Source organism: Antedon bifida, chromosome 11, assembly GCF_963402885.1.
Source record: "Antedon bifida chromosome 11, ecAntBifi1.1, whole genome shotgun sequence".
NCBI lineage: Eukaryota > Metazoa > Echinodermata > Crinoidea > Comatulida > Antedonidae > Antedon > Antedon bifida.
This window is the reverse complement of record NC_136236.1, coordinates 18,453,721-18,479,536: the sequence shown is the minus strand read 5'-3', so window position 1 is coordinate 18,479,536 and position 25,816 is coordinate 18,453,721. Positions and strand designations below refer to the sequence as shown.

At 29.1% G+C, this 25,816-nt stretch overlaps 1 protein-coding gene across 7 annotated transcripts in view; it reads left to right on the top strand.

Annotated features, from left to right (window-relative positions):
- Window positions 1-25,816, top strand: part of LOC144855481 (cadherin EGF LAG seven-pass G-type receptor 1-like) — an 89,411-nt gene that overhangs the window by 38,114 nt on the left and 25,481 nt on the right. For 6 of the 7 annotated variants that reach the window (XM_078713365.1, XM_078713363.1, XM_078713361.1 and 3 more), the window contains exons 6-12: window positions 13,749-13,769; window positions 18,372-18,487; window positions 19,257-19,546; window positions 23,690-23,865; window positions 24,264-24,413; window positions 24,586-24,696; window positions 25,107-25,260. In XM_078713365.1, the coding sequence (XP_078569491.1) occupies window positions 13,749-13,769; window positions 18,372-18,487; window positions 19,257-19,546; window positions 23,690-23,865; window positions 24,264-24,413; window positions 24,586-24,696; window positions 25,107-25,260 (1,018 nt within the window). The remainder of the gene's footprint in view (window positions 1-13,748; window positions 13,770-18,371; window positions 18,488-19,256; window positions 19,547-23,689; window positions 23,866-24,263; window positions 24,414-24,585; window positions 24,697-25,106; window positions 25,261-25,816) is intronic. The other variant, XM_078713364.1, reaches the window with a different exon arrangement.

The following is a 25,816-nucleotide window of genomic DNA, read 5'->3' as shown; positions in this document are numbered from 1 at the left end:
AATTGATTGCAAAAATAAATAATTTTTAAGAATTACCTGTATGAAAAGGAAATTATAATCCAAATAGATTTGTAATTGAAGCTCATTTTTGCGGCCAATTTAAGGCTGTTTCTCAGTTAAAATAAGATTATTATTTCATCAATAGCAGATTAAACGAATTCAATAATGAGCAATGTAATAAGATATCCCTGTTGTATGAAGGATCTCATTGCATTCTGTCTGTAGTCCCAGGCTACAAAAGGCTATTAATTTTCCATTTTATGTTGAAGTGTATCTTGGTATGCATAAATTGAAAATGCGGTTTATTTGAAGTAAGTTTTTATAGTGCCGTTAACAATTTTATTATAATATATAATTCATTATGTAATTAATAATGAAATTTCATTGCAATTACTATTCAATAATTGAATCAAATTTGTGATTTTAATTATACAATTTATAGAAACATTCGTAAAATAGATTGTTACATAATCATAATTACAATTTCCATTGTGCTATTTCTAGTTTTTTTCTACTTAAAAAAAAATTAAGTGTAAAAAAGAAAATTACAAGCTTATGAAAATTGTTACAAGTTTTTTAAATATATGGCATTGCCAAAAAAATAAAGTTATAAATTATATGAATCAAATAAATCACATACGTGTAGATAAAAGTCTCTTAAAAGTATTTCATATGACATTTAATAATGATGCAACCAAACATTTAGTAATGGAACTTGTACAAAAAAAAAATTTTACCTGATACATGTGGAGTATCAAGTCTAGCGAAGTTAAACATCCTCCAGTATCATGTCTACTGACAGCAATCTTCATCCCATGTGGGATACTGTAGTTTTAGTGAAAGATTGTTTAGAGGTTTAGGTTAAAGGTTTTAATTAATATTTAGGAGTTAGATTCTGTGGTGTAGGCCTTAATGTTTAATATCATCAGACGTGATATTGTCCGCGATTCGGCTGTTTAATTTGTTATTAAATTATATTCGTAGTGGATAGGGTGGTCAGTATCTTCTATTTTTACAATAATAATAATAAAGTCCATTAATTTGTATTATTTATAATAAATGCATTCATGTTTAATGTCTTTGGTACAATGAGCCATAACAATGTTATATGCGAATTGATTTAGTAGTTTATTTTGGAAAATAATGAAATAAGTTATGAGAGTAATTAATAAACTTTATTTAGTCGGTTTCTGTGATGTCTTTCCAGATGTAAACACGATGTACGTGAAAATAGGTTTATGATCTTAATGGTACGTAAATACCATATGGCCACATGTTTAGGATTGAAGCTATGTTATCACGTTCTCTATAGGATTTAAATACAGTCAATCTTGTGGTTCATGTGTGGTCTAACATTACATTGGATACAGTAAAACCTATACTTCCGAAAAACTGATCAGAATTGAATTTTATGTCTGTTATTGTGTCTTTGTCTACACTATCAAACTTTATGTGACAACAAAATGTGATGTGCCCATATATGTATATGATAATGTCATATCACTATCATATTTTAGTATATCATTACCATATTTGGCCACATCACATCTTTCTTTGTCAAACTAGTTTGATAGTGTAGACAGAGCTTTATCAACCTCTATCATGATTTTTGCTAATACCAGAACAATTTCAATTGATATGTTTTTAAATATACATTTTAAAAAATACATTAATACAGTAGGTCTGTCAGTTCACCAGTTTAATTTCAATATTTTAAAATTAATTATTCATTTGTATCGATGTAATCAATTGATAAAGCAATATGAACATCTTAATATAGAATATTAACATTAATAACTCATCACAAGGCATATAGGCTATGCAAGCAATTTAATTTCCAATTCACACCATTCAAACCCTAAGCTTTCATTCAATTAGGTTATATGCCACCATCTTTGCTAACGCAATCCAATTAAACACACACCGAGTCCAGTCATGTACACATAAGTAAACAATAGGGTGACAGAGCCCTTTGCTTTGTTACACAGTAATTATTGATTTTAGGTGGCTGTTGTCCAATCAGCTCTCTTCATTTGTAGACACTGCCTGAATGTACTTTGATTATGTGTTTGATGCAGGCTAGAGTAGACCAGTATGATCATTATTTGTGAGGGATTTTAGCAACAGGATAGTATGCTGCCACCAGCATAATCTAGATTTTGAAAATCATAAATCTGTCTAATAATTAAAAATATAAACATTAAATTCCAATTATTCATAAATTACGATATCCAACTTATGCAATGGAATGAATTAAAATAATTTGAATTTTGATCAAAATACCTTAAAGAAGATTTATACATAAAATAACAGCAAAAAAACAGTTAAAACAAGTACAGGTAATTAAAATTACAATTAAAAGGTTCAACTAATTATACTATTACTATAAATTGATAATCATGCTTTCATTATCTTTTTATATCACCCATTTCCTTTATATTGTCAAATATTTAGACAAAAGAAACATATCTACGGGTGTCATTTTTAACCCTGTTGATGAATTTTATAGCTCCATGGTTTGATTAATTACTCTAGCTTTCTGTTATTCCATTTACTGTATGTTATAAAAAATGTGAAGAAATGTAAAGTTCAAAATGAGAATTTATTTTCTAAGTTTGTACAACTTCAGTAAGATACTTTTTTTTAATGCTTTCTGCTAAGAATATTCCAGTGATGTTATTAGAACAAAATGTGAAGTTCAGAATGTGAATTTATTTCCTTCAAAATATTAAAAAAAAACTCCCAATGGAATTATGGACCAAAGCTGAGTATGCCCTTTTATAATATATCCTGAATTGCAACTATAAATAGTGGGTAATAAAACAAGACATGTTTCAACAGTTTGCCTACAAAAGTCATATAAAATACTCCTGTTTACAAAATTAAACCATAATTGGGATTTGTTAATTTGAGGATATTTCTGTCTAGGTGATGACATGACCTTGTCCCTAGTAAGACCATCACAACTTGATATTACCATGGTTACATTATGCCACACATGTTTGCCTTTTTCAAATACTTTCTTTCATGTAGTATAGTTTATTAACAGGTGTTCTAATCTTTCAACTTTCTATTTTACCCTTGGTAGCCATTTGTTGGTCTCTTTAGAATAGGTTCTTATTTAAAGATATTATTCAGTAATTCTATACTTTATTCATATTACTTCATATTAAACAATATTTCAACAGTATTTTATATTTCTAGGATTATTTATGGGTTAGGAAGAGTCTGAAGAAAAATGATTTTGGTAATGGATCACACCAAAACTATTTTACTGTAGTTACTACTACAGCAACTACCTTTTGTTAATAAATATTATATAACTTTGTAAAAATTATTTTATTATAAGTTTAAATTTAGATTTGTTTTTCAACATAAAGATGTACATTCCATGAAAGTAATTTGTCCAATCACAAAAAATAGATGATCATCCTGCATTACATTAATCAAATTCAACTATTCATCAAATTACCATATGTCAATGCGTTATATCCAAGTGAGAACAAAACTTTATAAATAAAAGTATTTTTGAAAAGTAAAATAAATAACATTTACAACTATTAAGATCAGTATTTCCCTAAAATCTTTTAAAGTGATTTGTGCACACAAATTTGAGACTTGTTTATTTGGACATGGGTCTCTAATAAATTACTATCAAGTATCTAAAGTTCAATGAGTCTTTAATAGAGGAATACTTACAAGTGATGACATGTGATTATTTGGCTTGGTATCAGTGTCTTTTACCACCTCCTCATTGGTCCTTTGAGCATATATTTGAACTTTGACCCTTAGAGAATATAATTTTACTACATAGATCATATCAATTATTTTTAAACCATTATATTAAATATTATTGAACAGAAATTAAGCAACAAGTAAAATTTTCCATACTTTTTAGAAAGAAAAAAACAAAAATAAAACTGTTTTGAGGATTGTAAACTTATTCATTGTATAAATTAGAATTAGAAAGTTTTTTTGAAACAGCTTGTTTATGATAGAAATCACGTATGCAGAGCTAGGCTAGCGATGAACTTAAGCAGAAATGCGTAAACGATTTGCTAATTGGGTTTATTACCAACTCGCATGTAGGCCAGCGGATAGCATATTGGCGTTAATAACATGATCTACAGACTATAGTATCAGTATAACTGATGCATGTTTAATTATACAAAGACAGAAATGACACTAGTAATTCATTATCGTCAGCTTGACGAGTGTACGGATTAGATCAACTGCTATGATTTTGGACTAATGTTTAGCGTTACATATGAAAAGTGACAAGGTTTTGTGATTTGTTGTGTAATTTGCATTCCTTTACATTAGATTTTATTTTGTCACTTCTGTTAATGTAGTCATTTGTGTTAACCTAATCACCTGTGTTAACCTAGTAAATTGTTTTTTAACAAGTCATTTTAAAAAAATTGTCACTTTTATTAACCTAGTCACTTTAGTAACCTAGTCACTTTTATTAACCTAGTCACTTTATTAACCTATTCATTTTATTAACCTATTCATTTTATTAACCTATTCATTTTATTAACCTAGTCACTTTATTAACCTAGTCACTTTTATTAACCTAGTCACTTTATAAACCTAGTCACTTTATAAACCTAGTCACTTTATAAACCTATTCATTTTATTAACCTATTCATTTTATTAACCTATTCATTTTATTAACATATTCATTTTATTAACCTATTCATTTTATTAACCTAGTCACTTTATTAACCTAGTCACTTTTATTAACCTAGTCACTTTATAAACATTGTCACTTTATAAACCTATTCATTTTATTAACCTATTCATTTTATTAACCTAGTCACTTTATTAACCTAGTCACTTTATTAACCTAGTCACTTTATAAACATTGTCACTTTATAAACCTAGTCACTTTATAAACCTAGTCACTTTATTAACCTAGTCACTTTATTAACCTATTCATTTTATTAACCTATTCATTTTATTAACCTAGTCACTTTATTAACATTGTAACTTTATAAACCTAGTCACTTTATAAACCTAGTCACTTTATTAACCTATTTATTTTATTAACCTATTTATTTTATAAACATTGTCACTTTATAAACCTAGTCACTTTATAAACCTAGTCACTTTATTAACCTATTCATTTTATTAACCTATTCATTTTATTAACCTATTCATTTTATTAACCTATTCATTTTATTAACCTATTCATTTTATTAACCTAGTCACTTTATTAACCTAGTCACTTTTATCAACCTAGTCACTTTTATAAACATTGTCACTTTTATAAACATTGTCACTTTATAAACATTGTCACTTTATTAACCTAGTCACTTTATTAACCTAGTCACTTTTATTAACCTATTCATTTGATTAACCTAGTCACTTTTATTAACCTAGTCACTTTTATTAACATAGTCACTTTTATTAACCTAGTCACTTTATAAACATTGTCACTTTATTAACCTAGTCACTTTATTAGCCTATTCATTTTATTAACCTATTCATTTGATTAACCTAGTCACTTTTATTAACCTAGTCACTTTTATTAACATAGTCACTTTTATTAACCTAGTCACTTTTATTAACCTAGTCACTTTCATAAACCTAGTCAATTTATAAACATTGTCACTTTATAAACCTAGTCACTTATATTAACCTAGTCACTCAAGTACAATTACATTTATAAAAAATTACTTTTTTATTCATGATAATAATAATTATTTTAAAATTCATAATACATATTTTTTGTCATTTCAAAGCATTTTTATCAGCATAATCAATTTATCTTTTTATTTATAATTGAAAATACTAAAAATGAGTACGTACAATTTATTGATTGGATAATTTATTCATGAAATTTACATTAAATTTATTTCAAAAGTACATCTTTAATTATTAATTCATAAACAACAATGTCTTGTTTGAATGTCAACTTCTAAGAAAGAATCTATAAAATAAAAATGTTTAATTTCATGCTCCAAATACAAACTCAAAATATCCTGTATGTATAATGTTAATGTTTGAGATGTGAGCTTAGCATTAGTTCATTTTGGAAAAAAATATATAGAACAGAGTTAGTCCAAGTTCTGGAATTACTATACTGATTCTTATAGTAGATTGGCAGCTTACTACCTTCCATTATCAACGTTCATTTTTCAATCCGGTACTGTACCAAAGCTTATTTTTATTTGTATATCATCTCCACATTTTTACATCTTAAAATATACAGTATCTTAATATTATATATTTTTAACTAACATTTAATAACATGAACATTTATAGATGTCTTGTCCAACTCTGACAATATTTTTACCAAATATTGTACATTTATGAATACTTTTCTGTTTTTAAATGCGATTTGAACCCTCAACCTCCAGATCATTAACCTCAAGACCATCAAGCAAGTATGTTAGTCCTTAGATAAATTCTATTACAAGATCTATATGAATAATGATAATGCATTCGGTTTCTGTTTCATAGTCTATAGCAGCCTACAGTATAATCAACAGCGAGGTGATGAAAATCAACCCTGATAAATTTATGTTCAAACATTTTATATAAATAATTTTTTTTTCTAATAATAATAAACAAGGAAATACGTCAAACTAAAATAACTAATAGTTTTGAAAAATTATTCTAACGATAATGAACATAGTTTATAATGATCTGTTGGCCAGTTCAGATAAATATGTGTTGTATATCTGTAACCTCTGCCTGTACTTTCCTAATGTTTTTCTTGTATATTACTATACCATTAACACTTTGAAGACTGCGCATCAATACATTTTATGAGAAATAGGATAATGGCGTTTTCTGGCATTGCCTCTGGTTTCTATGACTCCCAATAAGTCGTATTTATTCTACTTGAGATATTTTTTATAATGAATGTTTTATTGGAAGAACGAACGGTATTTGTAGGAAAAGCGCCAAATATCTCCATTTCTGAATCGTCTTTTACCAATTAGTAGTGTTTTACCAATTACTACTTGATAATAAGACCATTTCTGTCTTGCGCTTTTCATCTTAATGTTTGAGTTTGGTTTTATATTACCAAATGACCTTTTGACATTTTCATTACCGGTTCATGCATTATATGAATTAAAAGATATTATATATACAATTTTGATATTTTTCTGTTTTGTAGAGTACATTTATTATTATTATTTTTTACCAAATTTTGTATTGTGGAATAATTTCTTTTTCCAATCAGTTTGAAATACCTGGATTAATTATTAACATTTAAAATTTAAAAAAATTGTAGCTAGTACTTTTAAATATTGCAATTGTATGTAATTATTTAAGAATAAACAAGTAAGTAGATAAATATAAAATAAGCTAGATACTTTTAAATATTGCTGTGTGCAATTAACTAAGAATACAAAAAGTAAACAAATAATATACAAAAATAAAGTGTAATGTAATGTAAAATATGTATGTACAGTCTCTGTTGCATATATGATAACTTGTGAGATGGAACGCATATACTAGTCATATTAGATCACATTGACTGTAAATTAATAATATCAAATATTCATAATATCAAATAAAGTATGCTATATACAATATTTGTAAGGAAAACGACAATCAGGAAGACCAAAACATAACTGGATAAACCAAATATTTTAAAGAAAATAATGCAATAACAAACTTTCCATTCTTGCATTTAAAAAAAAAAAGATGAAAACAGATCTTGAAAAAGTGTAATATCTGAATGAACGGAAAGAGGGGGGGGGGGAGGGGGGGAAATGGGTGAGTGGACGGACGAGGGATGGACAGAAAGATTTAACAGCATTTCTCCTCCTCTCCTATATATGGCAATAAAGAATTATCTTATAGTGTAAATTTCTCTACATAGCCATGGAAAGATAACAAATAGGTCTTTATAGCTGTCTTTAAATTACATTGATGCAATATCAGAAGAGTGAAGTAAACATGATTTAGTATTCTTTTTGAAATTAACTCCGCACATTAGCATAACTGCACGTCTACGACTTGAATCGTAAAACAAATATTATCGAAATAATAGATGAATGAGTGTTGTTGCTATTCTCCTTTGATCTTACAGCCATCTTAAAAAAACTTCAACTGCTTTTAAAATCTACATCTACTTGTTTTCAAATTAAAAAATATTATGATTAAAACTAGATTATAAATTCATGTTATTCATATTTAGAACATAGATTTTGAAGTAAAAAGTGATATTTTATTATACCTATGTATTATTTATTTCTTCTTTATAATGTACATTATATAAGTTTTACAGTTCTCACAAGAGTGCCCAATCCAGAACTACAATCAGCACACCGGGAGATATGTGTCGTCCACACCTATGTGCAATTCTTCATTCTCTCCCATATTCACTTTTATGATAGAGTAACCTCTCTTTTCAAATAATGTACAACTTAGTTCTTTAAAGTGTACACATGAACATGCTTTACATCCCATCTGAAGGATGTGGAAATTATAAAGTATTTGTGTACAAGTATGAAACTGATGAGTTTTTGTGTTTAACAAGTTCTTCATGTAGTAGGCATGATGGTAGATTATATTCATGCCTCTCGACAGTTATCCAGGTTAGTCGCTTGAACTCTCAACTAACCTAAGCGTTATTTACATTTAGCTTATTAAAATCAAATTAATTTCAGGTTAATCTTCCTTCTACCTAAACTCCATTTTCATTAATAGATTGTTTTTTAAATATTTTTGAATAACAATTTTTTCTTAGGAAATGGAATTTCTTGTAGCCATAGCGATACGATTCTTAACCTGTTTTTTTATGTCATTATCTTGCTTAATCCACCTGCTGTTGTCATGATTTTTGCGTTACTTTATCATTATCTTATACATCTTTAATTTGATAAGTCTCGATATCAATTCAAATAAAAAATATTTTTTCTATTTTATTTTATTTCTGAATTCAAAATTGAATTTGATATTATAAAAAAAAATTGTAGTGAATTACGTTTTTTATATTTATATATTTTTACTTTATTTTGTACCTTGTTGTAAATAATTACGATTAAAAAACACATAAGTATCCCTTTTAAGTGAAAACAGTTGAGAGCCAACAAAATGTTGGGTTTCCCTTGCATAGGAGTTGGCCGTTTCTTGTTCATTTCATGAAAAAGTGTCTCCTTAATAAGGATGTCCCCAGGGCTTAATGGTAAAATGAAGTGCTGGAATGAACCTAATCGTGAAATTTAGATGGGCCTTGGCTGGTTCCCCTCTTGGAGACGCCTATGGTCCCATAAATAGTGATGTCCCAAATTTAACTGATCCTATATTAGAAGTTGTAACAACGTAGAAATGGTTTAATATTTTAAAGAAAAAAAATTGTGGCCGTATCATTTGATTTACACAATGTGTAATATTAGACATGTTGTTAAGTAAATATAAAATATTGATCCTTTAAAATGCGATAGTAAAAATTCACATATAAAATTGTCAGAATATAAATAACAGCGAACGGCTATAAAATGATTCCATTACTGTATGATTTACATTTAACAAGTGAAACTGTAGCAAAGATAAGTAAGTTATCTCTTAATAAATAAAGCTACGTCCGCACAGAGCCTGCCCTCTGTATTGACAAGAATAAAAAAATATAATAGTATTAAAAGAGTAACATTGTTGCTCAAATTCATAGATTTCATTCTCACCATATTTTGTTTTACACATTTTAACGTAGACACGAGACCAGCCCTGTCTACAGTTACAGTCAAACTGTATGTGACAAAAATTGTGACATGGCCATATATGGACATGATGATGTCATATCACTACCATATTTAGGCATATTATCACCACCATATTTGGGCATATCACACTTTTTTGTCACATAAAGTTTGATAGTGTAGACAGAGCTTAACATAAGTCTGTTGACACTTGCATGTATTTTTCAGGGCAAAGTTTTCAGTTTAAAGTTAAACTTATTCGTTGAAAAGTTTCATGCATTTCCGAAAATGTTTTCACCTGAATGTTATTTTAAATATTTCATTGGTTGTTGTTGTTTTGATTGCATCATAATGAAGATGGAATAAAATGAATGAATGTTTTGATTGGAACAATGAATGATGTGCTAATTAACAGATTGGATGTATTTACAATTAGCGGCATGTTTGACTGTGGATTAGGAATTCATGTTATGGATGGTATTTATTTAACTGTCAGGTTTACTACTGCTAAGTGACATACAACAAATGTGCCTCGATGATTAGTAAAAACTCTTCAACAGGCTTTGGAGGATTCCTTTTTATTTCGTTTTTAGAAAATATGTTTCAAAATTACATAATCACGAAACATTAGGCAAATTTCCAGCGATAACCGTAAGTGAATTCATTCACTATCCTTCTTAAAGTTTCAATCCCTTTTACAAGTCGAAAAGTAAACAAGATGTCCTTTAAAAGTGGAGCATTTTAATCTGATAAAATGACATATGACAGGACTTGAACAACCCTTGGATTTGTAGCCGAGGATTTTAACCACTAAGCTACAACCCCATTATATTTGGTTTCATAAAAATATATATTAAAAAATATAATTAATATTAAATAACGTTTTTTTAGTTACAACTTTCAGAACATAGATAGTCTGATTTGGCAACAAAATATTTTTTTAAAAGTTACATTTTTTTAATTACGATCTTTTCCAGTATTTTAGAGCGATTTACTTTCTTATAAAAAAAGAAAAGTAAAAGGTTATAATTTATATTATATAATTTTAAAGGGTCCACTAATAAATTTGATTAACTACTATATAAATTTAATTTAATATATTTATGATTTTTACTCTCAAATAATTCCTTCTTATTTATGTACCATGTATATTAATGTTAATCAGCTAAATTTTATCGCCCCTTGGGGCAAAATTCATTTTTAAGATTCACTTTTAGAATGACCTAGTTCTTGGTTAATTAGTAAAAGATTCATTTTAAGGTACTATTGATTGAAACCGGAACTTAAATGAATTTTGAAATTTGATCTACATCATTCGTATTTATTTCATCTCTAGCCTAGATATGTGCTGATTCAAGAATATGATTGCATGTACAACGAATCTTTATTTAAACATCTTTATTTGCTATGTAAATTAGGCTACAGATGTGTCATTCTGTCTTTGTTTTAATTGTTGTAACGGAATCTTTTGGCTATGAAATGTATAGTTATTTCTTTTGCAGATGCTAGGTTAGAAATGCACCTTTTCAAATATTAAATATTCTTTTCCTAAATTTTTAAATATAAACCTTATTTATATTGACTCATGATTGTTATAAATATTAATTTTGTTTATTGTGAATTATAATTTATACAGCAAATAATTTGATTTTTTTGTTACATTCCTTTAAATCTATAAGTCTCTGTTTCAATCCTGACCACATTGCAATCTCCAAGATTAAAGTACTCTAACTAAAACACATGGTATTTTATTACAACACGATTTTTAGATGTAGAAAATAAATACACTGGTTGCTAAAATGATTCTAATTGGAGACCAGTGCTGCTAAATAGAGACCACTAAATCCTGAATAAAATAATTAGACAAAGATAACGATGCAAATGATTATGATTTTGGATCATATTAATTTATCACTTTTGAACAATTTTCATCAGAAAACTACAGTTTCCCATTAAAAACAAAATTAGACCTAGTTTAATTTTTCTTAAATTTCACCATAGAAAGTGCATTTGATGACTATTATGTCAGGTACAGATAGTTTACATGTTTTTTATGACATGAAATGTGATTATGGTAACAGCGTCTTATTTGCCTTTACCGATATTTTTTTTACGACTTTTGTATCTATGGCAACTTGTAAGATACTTGCGATGTTTAAATTATCGCTTAAGTAATCGGAAGAAAGAACAAAATAGTGCAAATTGTACACCAAAATTAATTTGTTTATAGATGCGATTATTACATATGACTCATTCCGATTCTAAAAAGTACAATTCTACAAATCACTGAATATGGATGTGAAGAAGTTAAGGATATGTATGAGAAGAAGATAAGAAGTAGGGCATGTTTTGATCTCTGATTTTGATTGTAAGGTGTGTGTACGGTACGAATGTTCATACTCAATTTCAGCAACGGTGAAAAATGATAAAGTCTTTACAAGAGATGATATTGGATTTTGCGCCAGACTGACTCCAATCTTCCAATTTGGCCGTTTTTGTTCCAAGTCTATTTGATACTGTTATCGATTATGTTGTGACAATGTTGTATTTTGAATTCACTTTGTGAGGTGTCCGATGTCTCATGTTCTGCTTTAATGAGAATTGACGTACAAGTAATCAACTAAATGTATTATAATAACATGTGTGTCAGAAATAATCAACTATCATATACTTAAATACATTTTTAAATGGAACAATTAAACTCCTCCTTTGGGACTCGTTTTTCACCCCTATTTTAGTTGACATCCCAATTCTATTCAGCGGACATCTTTATTCAGGGAAAGTCCCTATTTTAGTGGACATTCTGTTCGGGGGTGGGGGGACATCTTTATTCAGAGAAAGTCCCTATTTTAGTGGACATCCTATTCTGGGGACATCTTTATTCAGGGAAAGTCCCCATTTTAGTGGACATTCTATTCAGGAGACATCTTTATTTAGGGAAAGTCCCTAATTTAGTGGACATTCCTATTAAGGGGACACTTTCCATTCTATTCAGGGGACTTCTATATTAAGGGAACTTTTTCCTGTGACATTTTTAAACATAAATTTTAGTTATTCGCACTGTTACAATAAAGTTTATGATTGGTAATATCAATAAACATGATTTAAAAAAAAATTAAGAATGATTTTACATATTTTTAAAGATAAAAATGTCTAGTTATTGTTGATCGTTAAAACAGTTTTATTAATAGTATGTTATGCAAGATGTTAGAATATGAATGCAAGTTTTTGTTTTACAAATCATCTCCTAGAACTTAATTCCCTAAAGACGTATAGCAACAAGCAGCCAGTAGGTATAAATTTACAATTCGGTCACGATGAATGACGAGCGTCTTAGCTGATGGAGCATTATCACAACGCGTAGTTTCATCCAGCTATATTACCTGTTTTATTACGACTTGATTAAAGACCTCGTTACTGTGCGTGACTCATTTATTTGGATAGTTTACTTCACTCAGTAAAATTACCACACGACATCAAAGATACACCGAGTCGAATCTCCTGTCACTTTTAAAATGATGTATTCATGTATGGATGATTATTTAAACAACATTTTCTCTTCAGGAAAATAATCTTCTTGGACTTGGATAGATTTGAGTCGTTTAAAATATGACACGTTATGCTTCATTTAGTTCTTATTGAAATTGTAGATGTTTTAAAATAGAATCAATTTATCATTATTGTTTCTATAAATGTTTTCTCTGGTTGGTTTGATCATGTCAAGATTAATCTACTGCAGTAACCCCATTTCTTCTGCTATAATAGATTTTAATTTATTTTAATCTATTATGAGGCAGTCACTGAAAAAAACCAGTATGTTATAAATAGAAAAGGGTTAAAATAAACTTACTGCAGTAGAATAATTTTGACAAAATTTCATTTCAGACTTCAAAAGATTTTTTTAATTTACCAGAAAAATCTCATTGGATTTCATTTGTAAATTCATTTAATTACAACAATTTTTGTATTTAATTTACATATTTTTACATAAATTTTCTTTAAGGTTTATTTGTAAAAAATCAGCTGAAATTTTGATGAATGATATTCATTTTGTTTATTAGTTTGTTTTCTTTTCTTTATATTCAGGGAGCTGAATATGGAGTTAAGGTAATACATAAGGCCTTTTGATACAGATTTTTACTTTAGAACTCTTTATAGCATCTATGTGATATTTTATTACATGCATAGAGATTGCTTTAGAATTTGGTAGATTCTTCTTTAATTCTTGTCACATTGAGGGGCAGATCCAGGACAAAAAGAAAGAATGGGTGTAGAATATCTTGTTCTCACCCCAATGAAATTTGATAGAGATAGAGACATCTCCTCTGGATCCACCCCTGATACTGCTTTTAGAAAGAGTTGGTTATTTAAAACATGTTCAAGAACAAATCCAAGATGGAAAGAAAGGGGTTGGAGGTGTATTTGCACCACCCCAAGAAACTTCAGTAGAGGGAGATATCCCTTTCTGCCTCCACCTCTGATTCTGCTTTTAAAACTAGATAGATGGTGGATTCATTCTTGTAGACTATAATTTAGAAGACTTTATTTGAATATGTTGCTTTTTTAACTGGTAACTGCTTAATAATATTGGTGCAAAATGTTACTTGTTATTCATTCAAATGGTAATAAAAATGCAATGGTGGTAGTTATATATATATATAGTATATATTTCTAAATAGCATTTGCAAAATAACCGTGATTGATTGAATTTTATGTGAACATTATTCAGTGCCTTTTTTATTATGTTTTTAATGGGTTAATCTTCACATTCAAATATATATATTTTTTTCTTTTATTAATCTTTCTGCAGTATTTAAAATTGAACTGATATAATATATTATTTTCTTTGTAGTTTGATAATTATAGAATTTTCATATTCCAATTTTCTATTCTGTAGACCCTTTTAGCTGCTTTTTAATGATTGTTTTTTATCATTTTCTTTCAATTTTTCAAAAGAAATTATTGCACTAACAAAAAATATTTCACTTGTTTCAAAATAAATTCCATGTAATACAACTTGGTTATTTGTCGCCATTTTATGTCATAAGGTGAGTTTAAGGAGCTCCCATATTGGTCACAAATTTAATAGAATTAACTGTGAAGTTGAATTATATTGCTAACAGTAACCCCATTAAAAAAAACGGTACTCCCCAAGAGTCCCCTACTATTTCTTACTCAATGCAATAACTTTATTTATTGCTATTGTGTGAAAAAATTACTTTTATTTTGTGTAGCTTTTCATTGAAGAAACTATTATTTCATTCAAATTCATGTTTAGAAGAAAAACCTATTTTTTCTGTAGAATGCAAGTCCCTTTTAATACAAAAAATTAGCAAAAATAAAAAGATATGTTTCATAACAATTTGATATACACATTTAGCATAATTTTGAATAATGGTTTTTCTTCTCCTTTTTGTTTGTATATTCTTCCATTTCCTTGTAGGACAAAACCAACCTTATTAAAAAATGTCATTCTTTCTTAGTTACAAATGTAATTTACTGAGTGTCTTTATTTACAATGTGATAAATCTTTTTTCTTCAATTTATTGTAAGACATCAGAAGTTGTTTTAAAAAATTGCTTTCCTTAATTATATTTTTTACCTACTTATCATACAAAGTAATTTTCAGTATTTAAATTAGATAAACCTTTCTTACATTTTTTGTAGGAAACATAAAAATTATTTTAAAAAACTGCCTTCTCTTAAACAATATTACCTGTTTACAATGTAAGAATACCAAGTTTATTTAAATGAGATGATAGAAGAAGGACGATACCCTGGGCTTGCTGCCAGATGATGGAGTGATTACGCGATCAGATGAGATTATAAAAACGAGAATACCTGGTGGCGTATAGTGAGTCATCAACACCTATATACTGTAAATGTCATCCTAAGAATATTTTAAAAAGAAGAATTGATTAAATTTTCTTATATTGTAGGATTAGTCGTCGTCTGTAGGAGATTTGTCATTTTATAAATGAATAGTTTAGAATAATCAATGTCAGATATGCCTTCTGCTAAGGTGATGGATTTAGTCATTGCTTTGGGATATACTGTATGGACATGATGATGTCATATCACTACCATATTTGGGCATATCACTACCATATTTGGTCACATCACCTTTTTTTTCGTCAAACTAGTTTGATAGTGTAGACAGAGCTTAGTCTGTAAAAGTATTTTCATTTTATAAATGAATAGTTTAGAATAATTGATGTCAGATGCCCTCTGCTAAGGTGATGGATTTAGTCATTGCTTTAGGATATATGGACATGATGATGTCATATCACTACCATATTTGGGCATATCACTATCATTTTTGGTCACATCACACTTTTTTTGTCAAACTAGTTTGATAGTGTAGACAGAGCTTAAGACAGGTCTCAGAACCATTCTAGATGTCACCATCAGTAAGACTTTTCATCAGTGCTTCCATTAATGGATACTATTTTGATTTTATGATCGTTCAGGAATTATATCACGCACTTTGAGTTGTTTAACTTGCGTGAGGGAGACATAAGTTTAGGAACACTATGTATTTCTTAGGTCGCAATATAAGGAACTGATCATACAGTATCGTGATTAACATTAGGATACAATTTCTGATAGTAACTTTGGTAGCATATCAGCTGCTGGAATATGTGTGAATTTCACATCTGAATTTTAATGTGTACAATCTCATAACGTGCACACAACCTTAATTACATTTCTCAATTTCGCTATCTTTGATGTTCCTACTGTTGATAGAATGATATAAGTAAAGTTCTGTATTGTTTAGTAGGAATTATCATTGAGATTGACAACCTAAAATGGATAATTTAATTCAAACATTACTGAATAAAGTTAAAGTGATGTTCAGAACTATGTGTGATAACCTTTAAAATTCTTAATGTAACAATGATGCCGCTGTCGTTGTCAACATTAATTTTATATTTTAAGGCCAAATAAAATGTTAGTTTCACGTCCTCTCCCTCATCAAATTTGTGCGTTCTTTTTTTTACTATTTGATGTTACTAGCATACGCCATATATTATAACAAATTTGTGTATACAAGTATATTATTATTTTTATTTGACCATAATGATTGTGTTTGCCTTATGTTTTCCTACCAAGTTTATACTAATATTTGTTTATTAATATCAATCTGTATTTTTATATGATTCAATAAAACTCTCCCAATATTGAACATCCATGGACCAGTTTGGCCGAAATTGAATGGTTCGCTATAATGTATCATTTCCCAAACATTTTTTAAATAATCCTTTTTGGATGTCAAGTTTGAAACATTTTAATTTTCGAGTAGGAGAAGCAAACAAGTGGATTTTTGTAAAGATGATCATATCGTGAAACCAAAATCTCCACTACCCCACAACAGAATCTACCTCTGCTTAGAAATAGTTTGATAAGAACTCTATTAATTATGAAAAAAGTTGAATGAGATTCACAGAATGCAACAAAGAATGCCATAGGTCTAGCCTGCTTGACTTGTTTAATAGACAACATGTTTCGCATGTTCATAAAGGATTAACATAGTCTCTTGAGTGTCTTTAGACATGCGAGTGTCTTTAGACATGCGAGTGTCTTTAGACATGCAAGTGTCTTTAGACATTCCTAACAAACATTTTTGATATTTAAATTTATTAATTATCACTGTCACCAGTTCTGGTTAAAAATTTATTTGGATAAAAAAAATTGCATGCATATAATATATTATACTACAACTTGGCATTTCTTTAGTTATCTTTTAAAAACACACAAAAACAAGATTACTGAATATCAATAAATGTACAATGTATAGATATTTATTTAGTATTAAAATTGGTTACAGTGCCCAGACTACTAAGTATGGAACGCCCAAATTCATTATGCGCCACAAATGTTTATCGTGTTCATTTGTAGGCCAAGTTTAGCCATTTAATTTACTTTCCCAAAAAAAAAAAAAATTCCTTCTAGGCAGTGGTGAGTTAACATAACCTGCGGCCAAATAAACTCTACAGATGTTTCGTAATTTTATTTAATACATGAGTCATTGGTAATATTTATGGAAAATGGGTACGCATTATCATTCAACTGAAATATATAGGTTTCAGGTATATTAATATGTAAAGTTATACCGTGCAAGAATTTATTCATTTGATATGAAGAAATACATTAGAGGGTACATACATCATTTACACATGATTACATACGAAGTTAAATGAAAATATTCTTTTAGAAATAAATGTTACGCTATATTAGATAGTGTTTTCGGAATTTCAAAGTAAAATTATGCTGTATTTAAAAGAATTATTCATTTAATACAGCATTTTACACATATCTATACATATCTTATATCTAAATGTTAGAGTTAAAAGAAAATATTCTTTTAGCAATTTTCTGACTTTTTTATATTACATAAAATGTGAATATTTGTTATTTTAATGATGTTTAATGATTTTAGAAAATTCAATGATTAGAAAAAGTATTGGATTTATTTCAATTAACAAATTGAACCCCTGCGACACCCTTTTATGGAGACACTTTCTGTTGAATGAAGATGGAGACATTTATATTTTAATAATGCTTTTACTTATTTAAAATCCTACCACACTAATATTTTAAACTGTTATTTTCTATAATAAACTGTTAAATTTGGTAGAATTTCACTTTTAATACCATTAATATTTTTAAAACATTCCTCAATATAATTTGTACTTTTTTATATTTCAGACGGCAACAATATCTATTGATGACTGCGATGTTGAGGTAGCATTACATTTTGGATCCAGCGGAGAGACAGAATACAAATGTGCTGCAAGAGCCACACAGGCTACTACTGAAAAGAAGTAAGTGGATACAGTGAGGGAACATAACTAAATATGACTTCATCCTGGATATATTCAGTATAAATTTTATATTCAATAGGTGATATAAGATATAATAATAATATCCTGGATTTATAAAGTGAAACCTCCAAGCACTGTAAGATATTATTACCCCGGCCATTTTTTGGGTCAAACACGTATGGAAACATACTCCCATAATGCAGCTAGTAATCAGTGCAAAGCTGTGTTTTGATCTTACCAGGTACCCATTTGTAAACCTTTGTGGAAAGAGAGGCAAACATAAGTGAAGTGTCTTGTCTAAAGGATACAAGCAATGCAACGAGCGCTCAGCGTCCAACACACTGCGCCACACTCCCTTATCTAGATGTAGATTTTCAAATTATTGATACAATACAAGAACATTTTATTAAACATAATTTTACCGAGATATTAACAGAAATTGTATCATTTTGTTGTGTATGAATAAATTTCTTGTAAGTGAAGGATCACAGGAACGATTCCAGCCAGGGAAAATTTTTATTAGGCATATAATTGTATTGAGATAGTAACAGAAATTGCATGTTTTTAATACATTTTAATAAAGTCCTGGTAAGCAAGGGGTCAAAGATTCAAATCCGACCAGAGGACATTTTATCATGGTGGATTATAAATGAATTTTCCATTGATGATCTAACGAAATTGAAGTAAATTTGTTCATATTCTTATTTTGTACATTTTTACCTTATTTGGAATGCATTATATAAAATATTTTATGTTTTTATTTTTATAGATTCTTAGATCTAACTGGTCCGTTCATAATTGGCGGACTCCCTGAGGTGCCAGACCCATTCCAAGTGACAAGTAGAGATTTTATTGGTTGCATACGAGACGTAACGATCGACGACAATCTACTAGATCTCGCCTCAAGCGTGGAGGATTATCTGACAGAGTCTGGATGTGGTGCAAAAGAGAACTTCTGTCGCCAGGGTGTTTGTGAGAATGGAGGGACGTGTATTAGTCAATGGAACACGTACCAGTGTGAGTGTCGGCAGGGATATACCGGACAACGATGTGAACAAGGTACTTAAATATTCATATATTATTTATTACCATAAAGAACAAACACAGATGAGAACAAATAAAAACCACAATCAATTTTTATGGTACCAGGGATAGCTTTCTAAATCCCCAGTATATCTTTATTCATCCCTCATGGGGCAATTAACAAGAGAAGGAGATGGATCACATCATCTTACAATAAAAAGTACACATTCTAACATCAAAGAGGGGTCTACAAACATAAAAACAATTGATATAAAGAAAGAATAACATTGATATAAACTACAAAACAAAGTAATAACTAAAGCACAAATGGTTCATTAACATATTAATGATATACAATATTTAATTACATTATTTTCACATAGGGAATTTATTATAATACATGCATCTAAATCTTATGTATCTAGTAATTTTTTATTTATTTTTAGCTACTTATTATTATTATTATTATTATTATTTATAAAAAATACATTTTATATAATATATTACAAATCAACAAATTAAACAACACGACGTAGGGAGATAAAATATCATAGTTTATGTGTTTTATATTTATAGTTTTGAATAAATCAAATATGATATTAATGATCAGATAATATAAGTAATTTAACCAAGATAAAATTCTCCTTAATTTTCAAATGTGTGCTTTTTTCTCATACACCTTCTGCAAGCTTGTTGCATATCTACTTCACTCATAAACTGCGTTTTCGAACTAGCTCTCCAATTTTATTGTCCGTCTTGAAATGGCTCGATGACTCTTTACGTTCGCAGAACATCAATTATCCGCCAAATAATATCCAATTTGCCTCGAAAGTTCAGCTGATTTTATAGTCACCAGAGGAAGCCACTTAGAGAACCGTCAATCAGTAGACGAAGTAAAAGAACACATTACATTCTTTTAAGTCATAACAAGCCAGAACAGAAAAAAAAACTGTTGACTATTACTTTGTCATGGAGATTTGAATGTGCCTATGGGTGTTCGCATTAGAGTATTTCTTCTTCGTATTGAGTATATAAATCAAAGGTGAGGGGGAGGTGTTTATTCTGGTAGTGAATCATCCTATGATAGACACCTCGTATAGGGCCCTCAAGGCATTGCTATGCATTGTGGGTAGTGTTTGTCAATTTGGAGTTTGGTCACAGGGGAAGTTCTTTCACGCTAATGTTTGCGTTACCTTGCAAATATAATGAATATAGATTGGTTTGTTGTTTGCCTGTTGGATTCTGTGCTAATTGTCGCCTTTTTAGAGTTTAAACTAAAGTAAAGAAACTTCACAAAGGTTAAAGTTTTCACAGAGAAGATTTGGTGTTAATAAAAGATAAAACTCGTGTAATAATACGTCTAATGAAAATAGTTTTAATGCTATAAATAGTAACCCAAATGGCTTGTGTTCGTTTAAAAAACATGGGTTTCTTTTTCTGTCTGCCAGCAATTTTCATCCACCTATAAATTGGAAGGTTTTAATGTAAACAGTTTAATAACAAAATCCAATTTAAAGTTTACCTCATTTACAGTAAATACTCCTTGAGGTTGAATAATATAGACATTTTCCTCAGAACATAGAATTATTTCAATTTAATGTTAATGATTGGTTTTCACATGTTAAAGTCTGTTGATTTTGATACTGGATGTTGAGGATATTTGCAATCAGCAAAATGAACAATTGTATGCCTACAACCCTAGCCTATGTTGAAAACTAAGGATTTCAGACATCATTCATATTGGATCAAAGATGGCGGATAATTTTTAAATATAGCTTTAAAAATTCCAAATATAATTTTGGTCGCTCAGATACCCATATGCGTACAATAACAACAATTTGAATAAATAACTAATGTTCTAGGACCTTTCTTATCGTACAAATGTTATAGATTGAAATCTATTAAATGCTTCCCATACCAGAAATCTTAGATTCTCTCCTTATACATATTACATTAATAACACATTAAAGATATCTAGTTCACTTTAGACCATTTAACCATTGAAATAGCTTGTAACGTGGATAAGATACTATATGAGATACATATTCTAGAATAATTACAAAATTTACTAATATCTTAAATAGTTCACGTCAATATTGTTGCATACCGTGAAGAGAATAATAAATAGGTCAGAAATAATAAGACGTTATTATGAAATGATGAAAATATTGTAGATTGTAAATTTATATTTATTAGTATCGAACTGAATTTACAATTTAAACCGCACTCCTTTTTAATGTAACACATGTCATTATTTTATATAATACAATGATATTATATTTAATTTGATTTAACAGTGTGTGATATAAATTATTATTCTCGTAAATTAAAATTATATTTATTTTGAAATGATGTGTTAAAATTTATAGCTTTGAATAATACATTATGTAATAGTATTTTGATTGCCTGTTAAAAAAAGAAATTAATTTGCTTCAACGGTATAAAATAACGTTCTTCTTTTAAATAAACTTGTTATATATTTTATTAATTTAAAAAATGTATTGATTGATTATTTGATAATTATGTTTTTTACTTTAGGACCCCTTCTAGTTAGGGACATCCCTATTCAAGGACTATTAAGGGGACACTTTCTGTGAAGCAAAAAAAAAAAATGTTTTAACACAATGACCAACCCAAATTAAAGGACACACCTACTGCACACTTTGTTGGAGTCCCTCTACTGTTTTATAATACATAGCATAACAACACAGAAAGATGTTCTACAAGAGGTAGTTTCAATATAAGAAAAACATTTCTGCCAAGATTCGATCCTCTAACACAAAATCATATTAAAATCAATATTATAAAAAAAATGTCTGTATTACCCATAATACCATAGTTTAAATGTCATAGTTTTATTTATATTATTAATATTATTATACTAAAATGATTTAATAATTATTAATGATTAGTAGCATAACATAATTTGATAATAATTGATGCAATTTTTAATAACATTGTATAAATTGATTTCATATTGAAGTAACTTGATATCAGTACGCTAATGTAATCAGTCCCTTTGTGCAGTTGTCAAGTCCTATTTACCTACATTAACAAAAAGTAGCGCAAGCCAACGGTATGTGGGTAACATCATACCTACGCTGTAACACATTCCACTAACGGGAATACAGTCTTGGGGCGTTTACATTAACCTATCGCATTTCATTGTTATTTCTCGCAAAATGTACCGTGCAACAGCGGTGATGTCATTACACTTGAAATGTGAAAAGCACGGAAATTAAGCTCAACGATTCGTTACTATTGATTTTATGAAAGTTGCTAAATCTAATGAGACATCGCGTACAATGAAGGATACACACTGTACACTTAGTCAGCTCTTATCACAAGTCTCTCTGAATTATTTGTTGCATTTGTTAAATTTTCCAAATCATCTCTAATATGCATCTGTTTTTTTATAATTAATTGAATTTAACTGCTACAGCATTTGCCAACTATATATTTGCATTTTATGCCCTCGTATAAATCGTACCTGTTTTTGAGAGTTATTATTTTTACTATCTCCTCTTCACTGTCAATTACAACTTTAGATAGTATATTGGATTCTACATTACTAAACTGTGGTTATTGTCAGAAAATTTAAATTTTAACTTTACTTATTTTGGTTTTTATTATTGTTTTTAAAAGGGTATTATCCCCCAAATATGTCAAATACAGATGAATAAAATAACATTTGTATAACATTTTGTAGATAAAATTATTAATTTTCAGAAGACAAGAATAAACCCAAACATGTCACTTTTATAAGAGTACAAAATATTCGGTTATAATTATTTAAACCAGAAAGTTGTCTTCTAGAAAATAGACCTTGTTTACTATTTTTTTCTTTGATTGTTTTATCAAATAAATTATTTTGTTTTCAATTCAGCAAAACTAAACAAAATATTTGAATAAATAAATTAATAATAAAACAATTATGTGTGTGAAAGTGTGAAAAATGTTTTCTGTTTTTTTCAGGTCATTATTGACTTTGTATATAATAATGATACATTTTATCAATGAACGTGAGAAGTAGTCAATGAATTGAAAATCTGTTTTTATAATCGTAGACAATATGCATCATTACTCCGTATATGTAATTTCTAAGGTGTGAAAATCAATCAAGTGTATCTCCAAAGATTACATTTCTCGTATTAAGTGTTTGAATTTTCACTAATCTAGGGTCAAGCCAACCTAAGAGATTTGATGGCGTCGGCGTAGTACGTTATGAGGTTATGCCGACTGGTATTACACTCCCATGGAAGAATTCTGTGTCGTTCAGAACACGTGCTACAGCAGGATTGTTGATGTACATAAAAGTTGGTACAGTAGACAGTCAAAAAGAAATATTCTTTGAGGTAATATTTTTTTAAACATCATTTTCCTATTTAAATACAATATATTTTACTACTGTAGAATAAGAATATATGTATTTTTAAAGCGATATTAATACAGTAGAACCCATTTTGGGGGGAGGGGGGAGACACCCTATTAAAGCAACTCTTGTGAAAGGAACAAGAGGAAGTATATTTCTTTTAACACTCCTGCACTTCCATATTCAGGAGAAACCCGTAATAAAGTGACAATGTTTGTGTCGCGAATGTTACCTCTTAATACAACTTTAATATATTAGAATTCTTATAGAATAAACAAAATAAACTTCTTGATTTTACCTTTCCCTAAAGTCATCTTTTACCTCCTTTCCATCCCAATCTGCATACGATATTAAATTGAAAAAAAAAAAATCTTTATTTAGGTTGAGAATGGATACGTACAATATCGTTACCGGGAGGATGTGATAACAACAGTTAGCAGTATGAAGATAAATGATGGAGAGTGGCATTATGTTGAAGCTGAATGGAAAAACCGGGAAGTCGTTGTCAAACTGGATTATGGCAAAGTAACCGTAAGTTATATTCTTAATTGAAAACGAAGAAAATTGCTTCGTTTGTTGAAGTAAAACTAGTATCATCCGATCATAAAAACTATATCACTGATATTAACCTTCCATATAATTGAACTACAGCACTATCTAATAGCAGACTATCAACCACTCTTTTTTCCTGCTTTTTTTTTAGCAAACTGAGATAGTTGTGTATGAAATAGCTGGTTCACCTGTTAGTATACTTGAGGTTGGTGGCATCATGGTTGAAGGAGACGTTCAGAGTGGATTTTCAGGATGCATTCAGGTAGAATCTTTACTAATTGCGTACCGTACTAGCATAAGTAATTTTCATAAATAGTTGTACTGGTGTAGAGGTTTATGAAGCTGTGGCTTATGTGTCCCCCATAAAACCTTTCTAAAAACCCATGATTTTTATCCTTAAGAGCAACTAAAACTATCTTAAAATGTCTAATATCGTTGGAGCTTCTGTAGGCTCCGCCTTTGACGTCCTTGATGGCCCCAGCCAATGGATGCTAGCTTTGGGCTCATGTTCCGTCGGGCAAATCCAACATGGGCAAGAAAAAAAATGTTCTAGTCAATTTTTTAGGCAATTAAATATTGAGTTGACATTAAATTATAATCTATAGCAGTTGGGAATTTTATTCTTGATTATTCTCAAAACATAATTTGATTTTTAATTTGATTTCTTTGAAGGGTGTCAAAGTTGGTTCTTTGGATCTGGTTGTTCAGGACGAAATAAAAGTTATGTCTGGTTGCAATTACGAGAACCCTTGCAAGTCCGATCCTTGTCCCGTCGATTCCATGTGCATCGACGACTGGATGACATATCATTGTGAATGTAACAATGGTAAGTATACGCTAGCAAATAATGAGAAAAGAGAACTTCTTAATTGCAAATATCAATCTAAAAAAACTGGCGCCATGTTCTTTGAATTTTTGATTTACGTTCATCTAGTCAAATGTCAACAAATGAATGAGGATTGTTTGTTGCAGACACTCGGAAGGTGTTCTGATGTAGAATTTAATTAAGCTGTCAAAAAAAAAAAACCATTAAGCCGAGTTCTAAATGTTCTATTATCAATCAATATCTTTGTTTTTTCTGACGACTCTCTACAGACTTTTTCTATAAATCTTACTTTAATTGATTTTTTTAAATAAAACAATGTCTGGAAAAGATATGGATAATACAAAATGTCGTATTCAAAATGATTACCGTAGAAGCAGAATTATAAGGGAAATGTATCAGCTTGGTATGTTTGCCTATTATTTACAAGGTTTATGGGGTCTAACTTTTGGCCATACAGAAATTATGTGATTGTATTACCTATATATCACATGTGATGCTTTTATCATAAGAACAGTGTCACATGGAACATAACCATAAAAATACAGAATTTTTACAG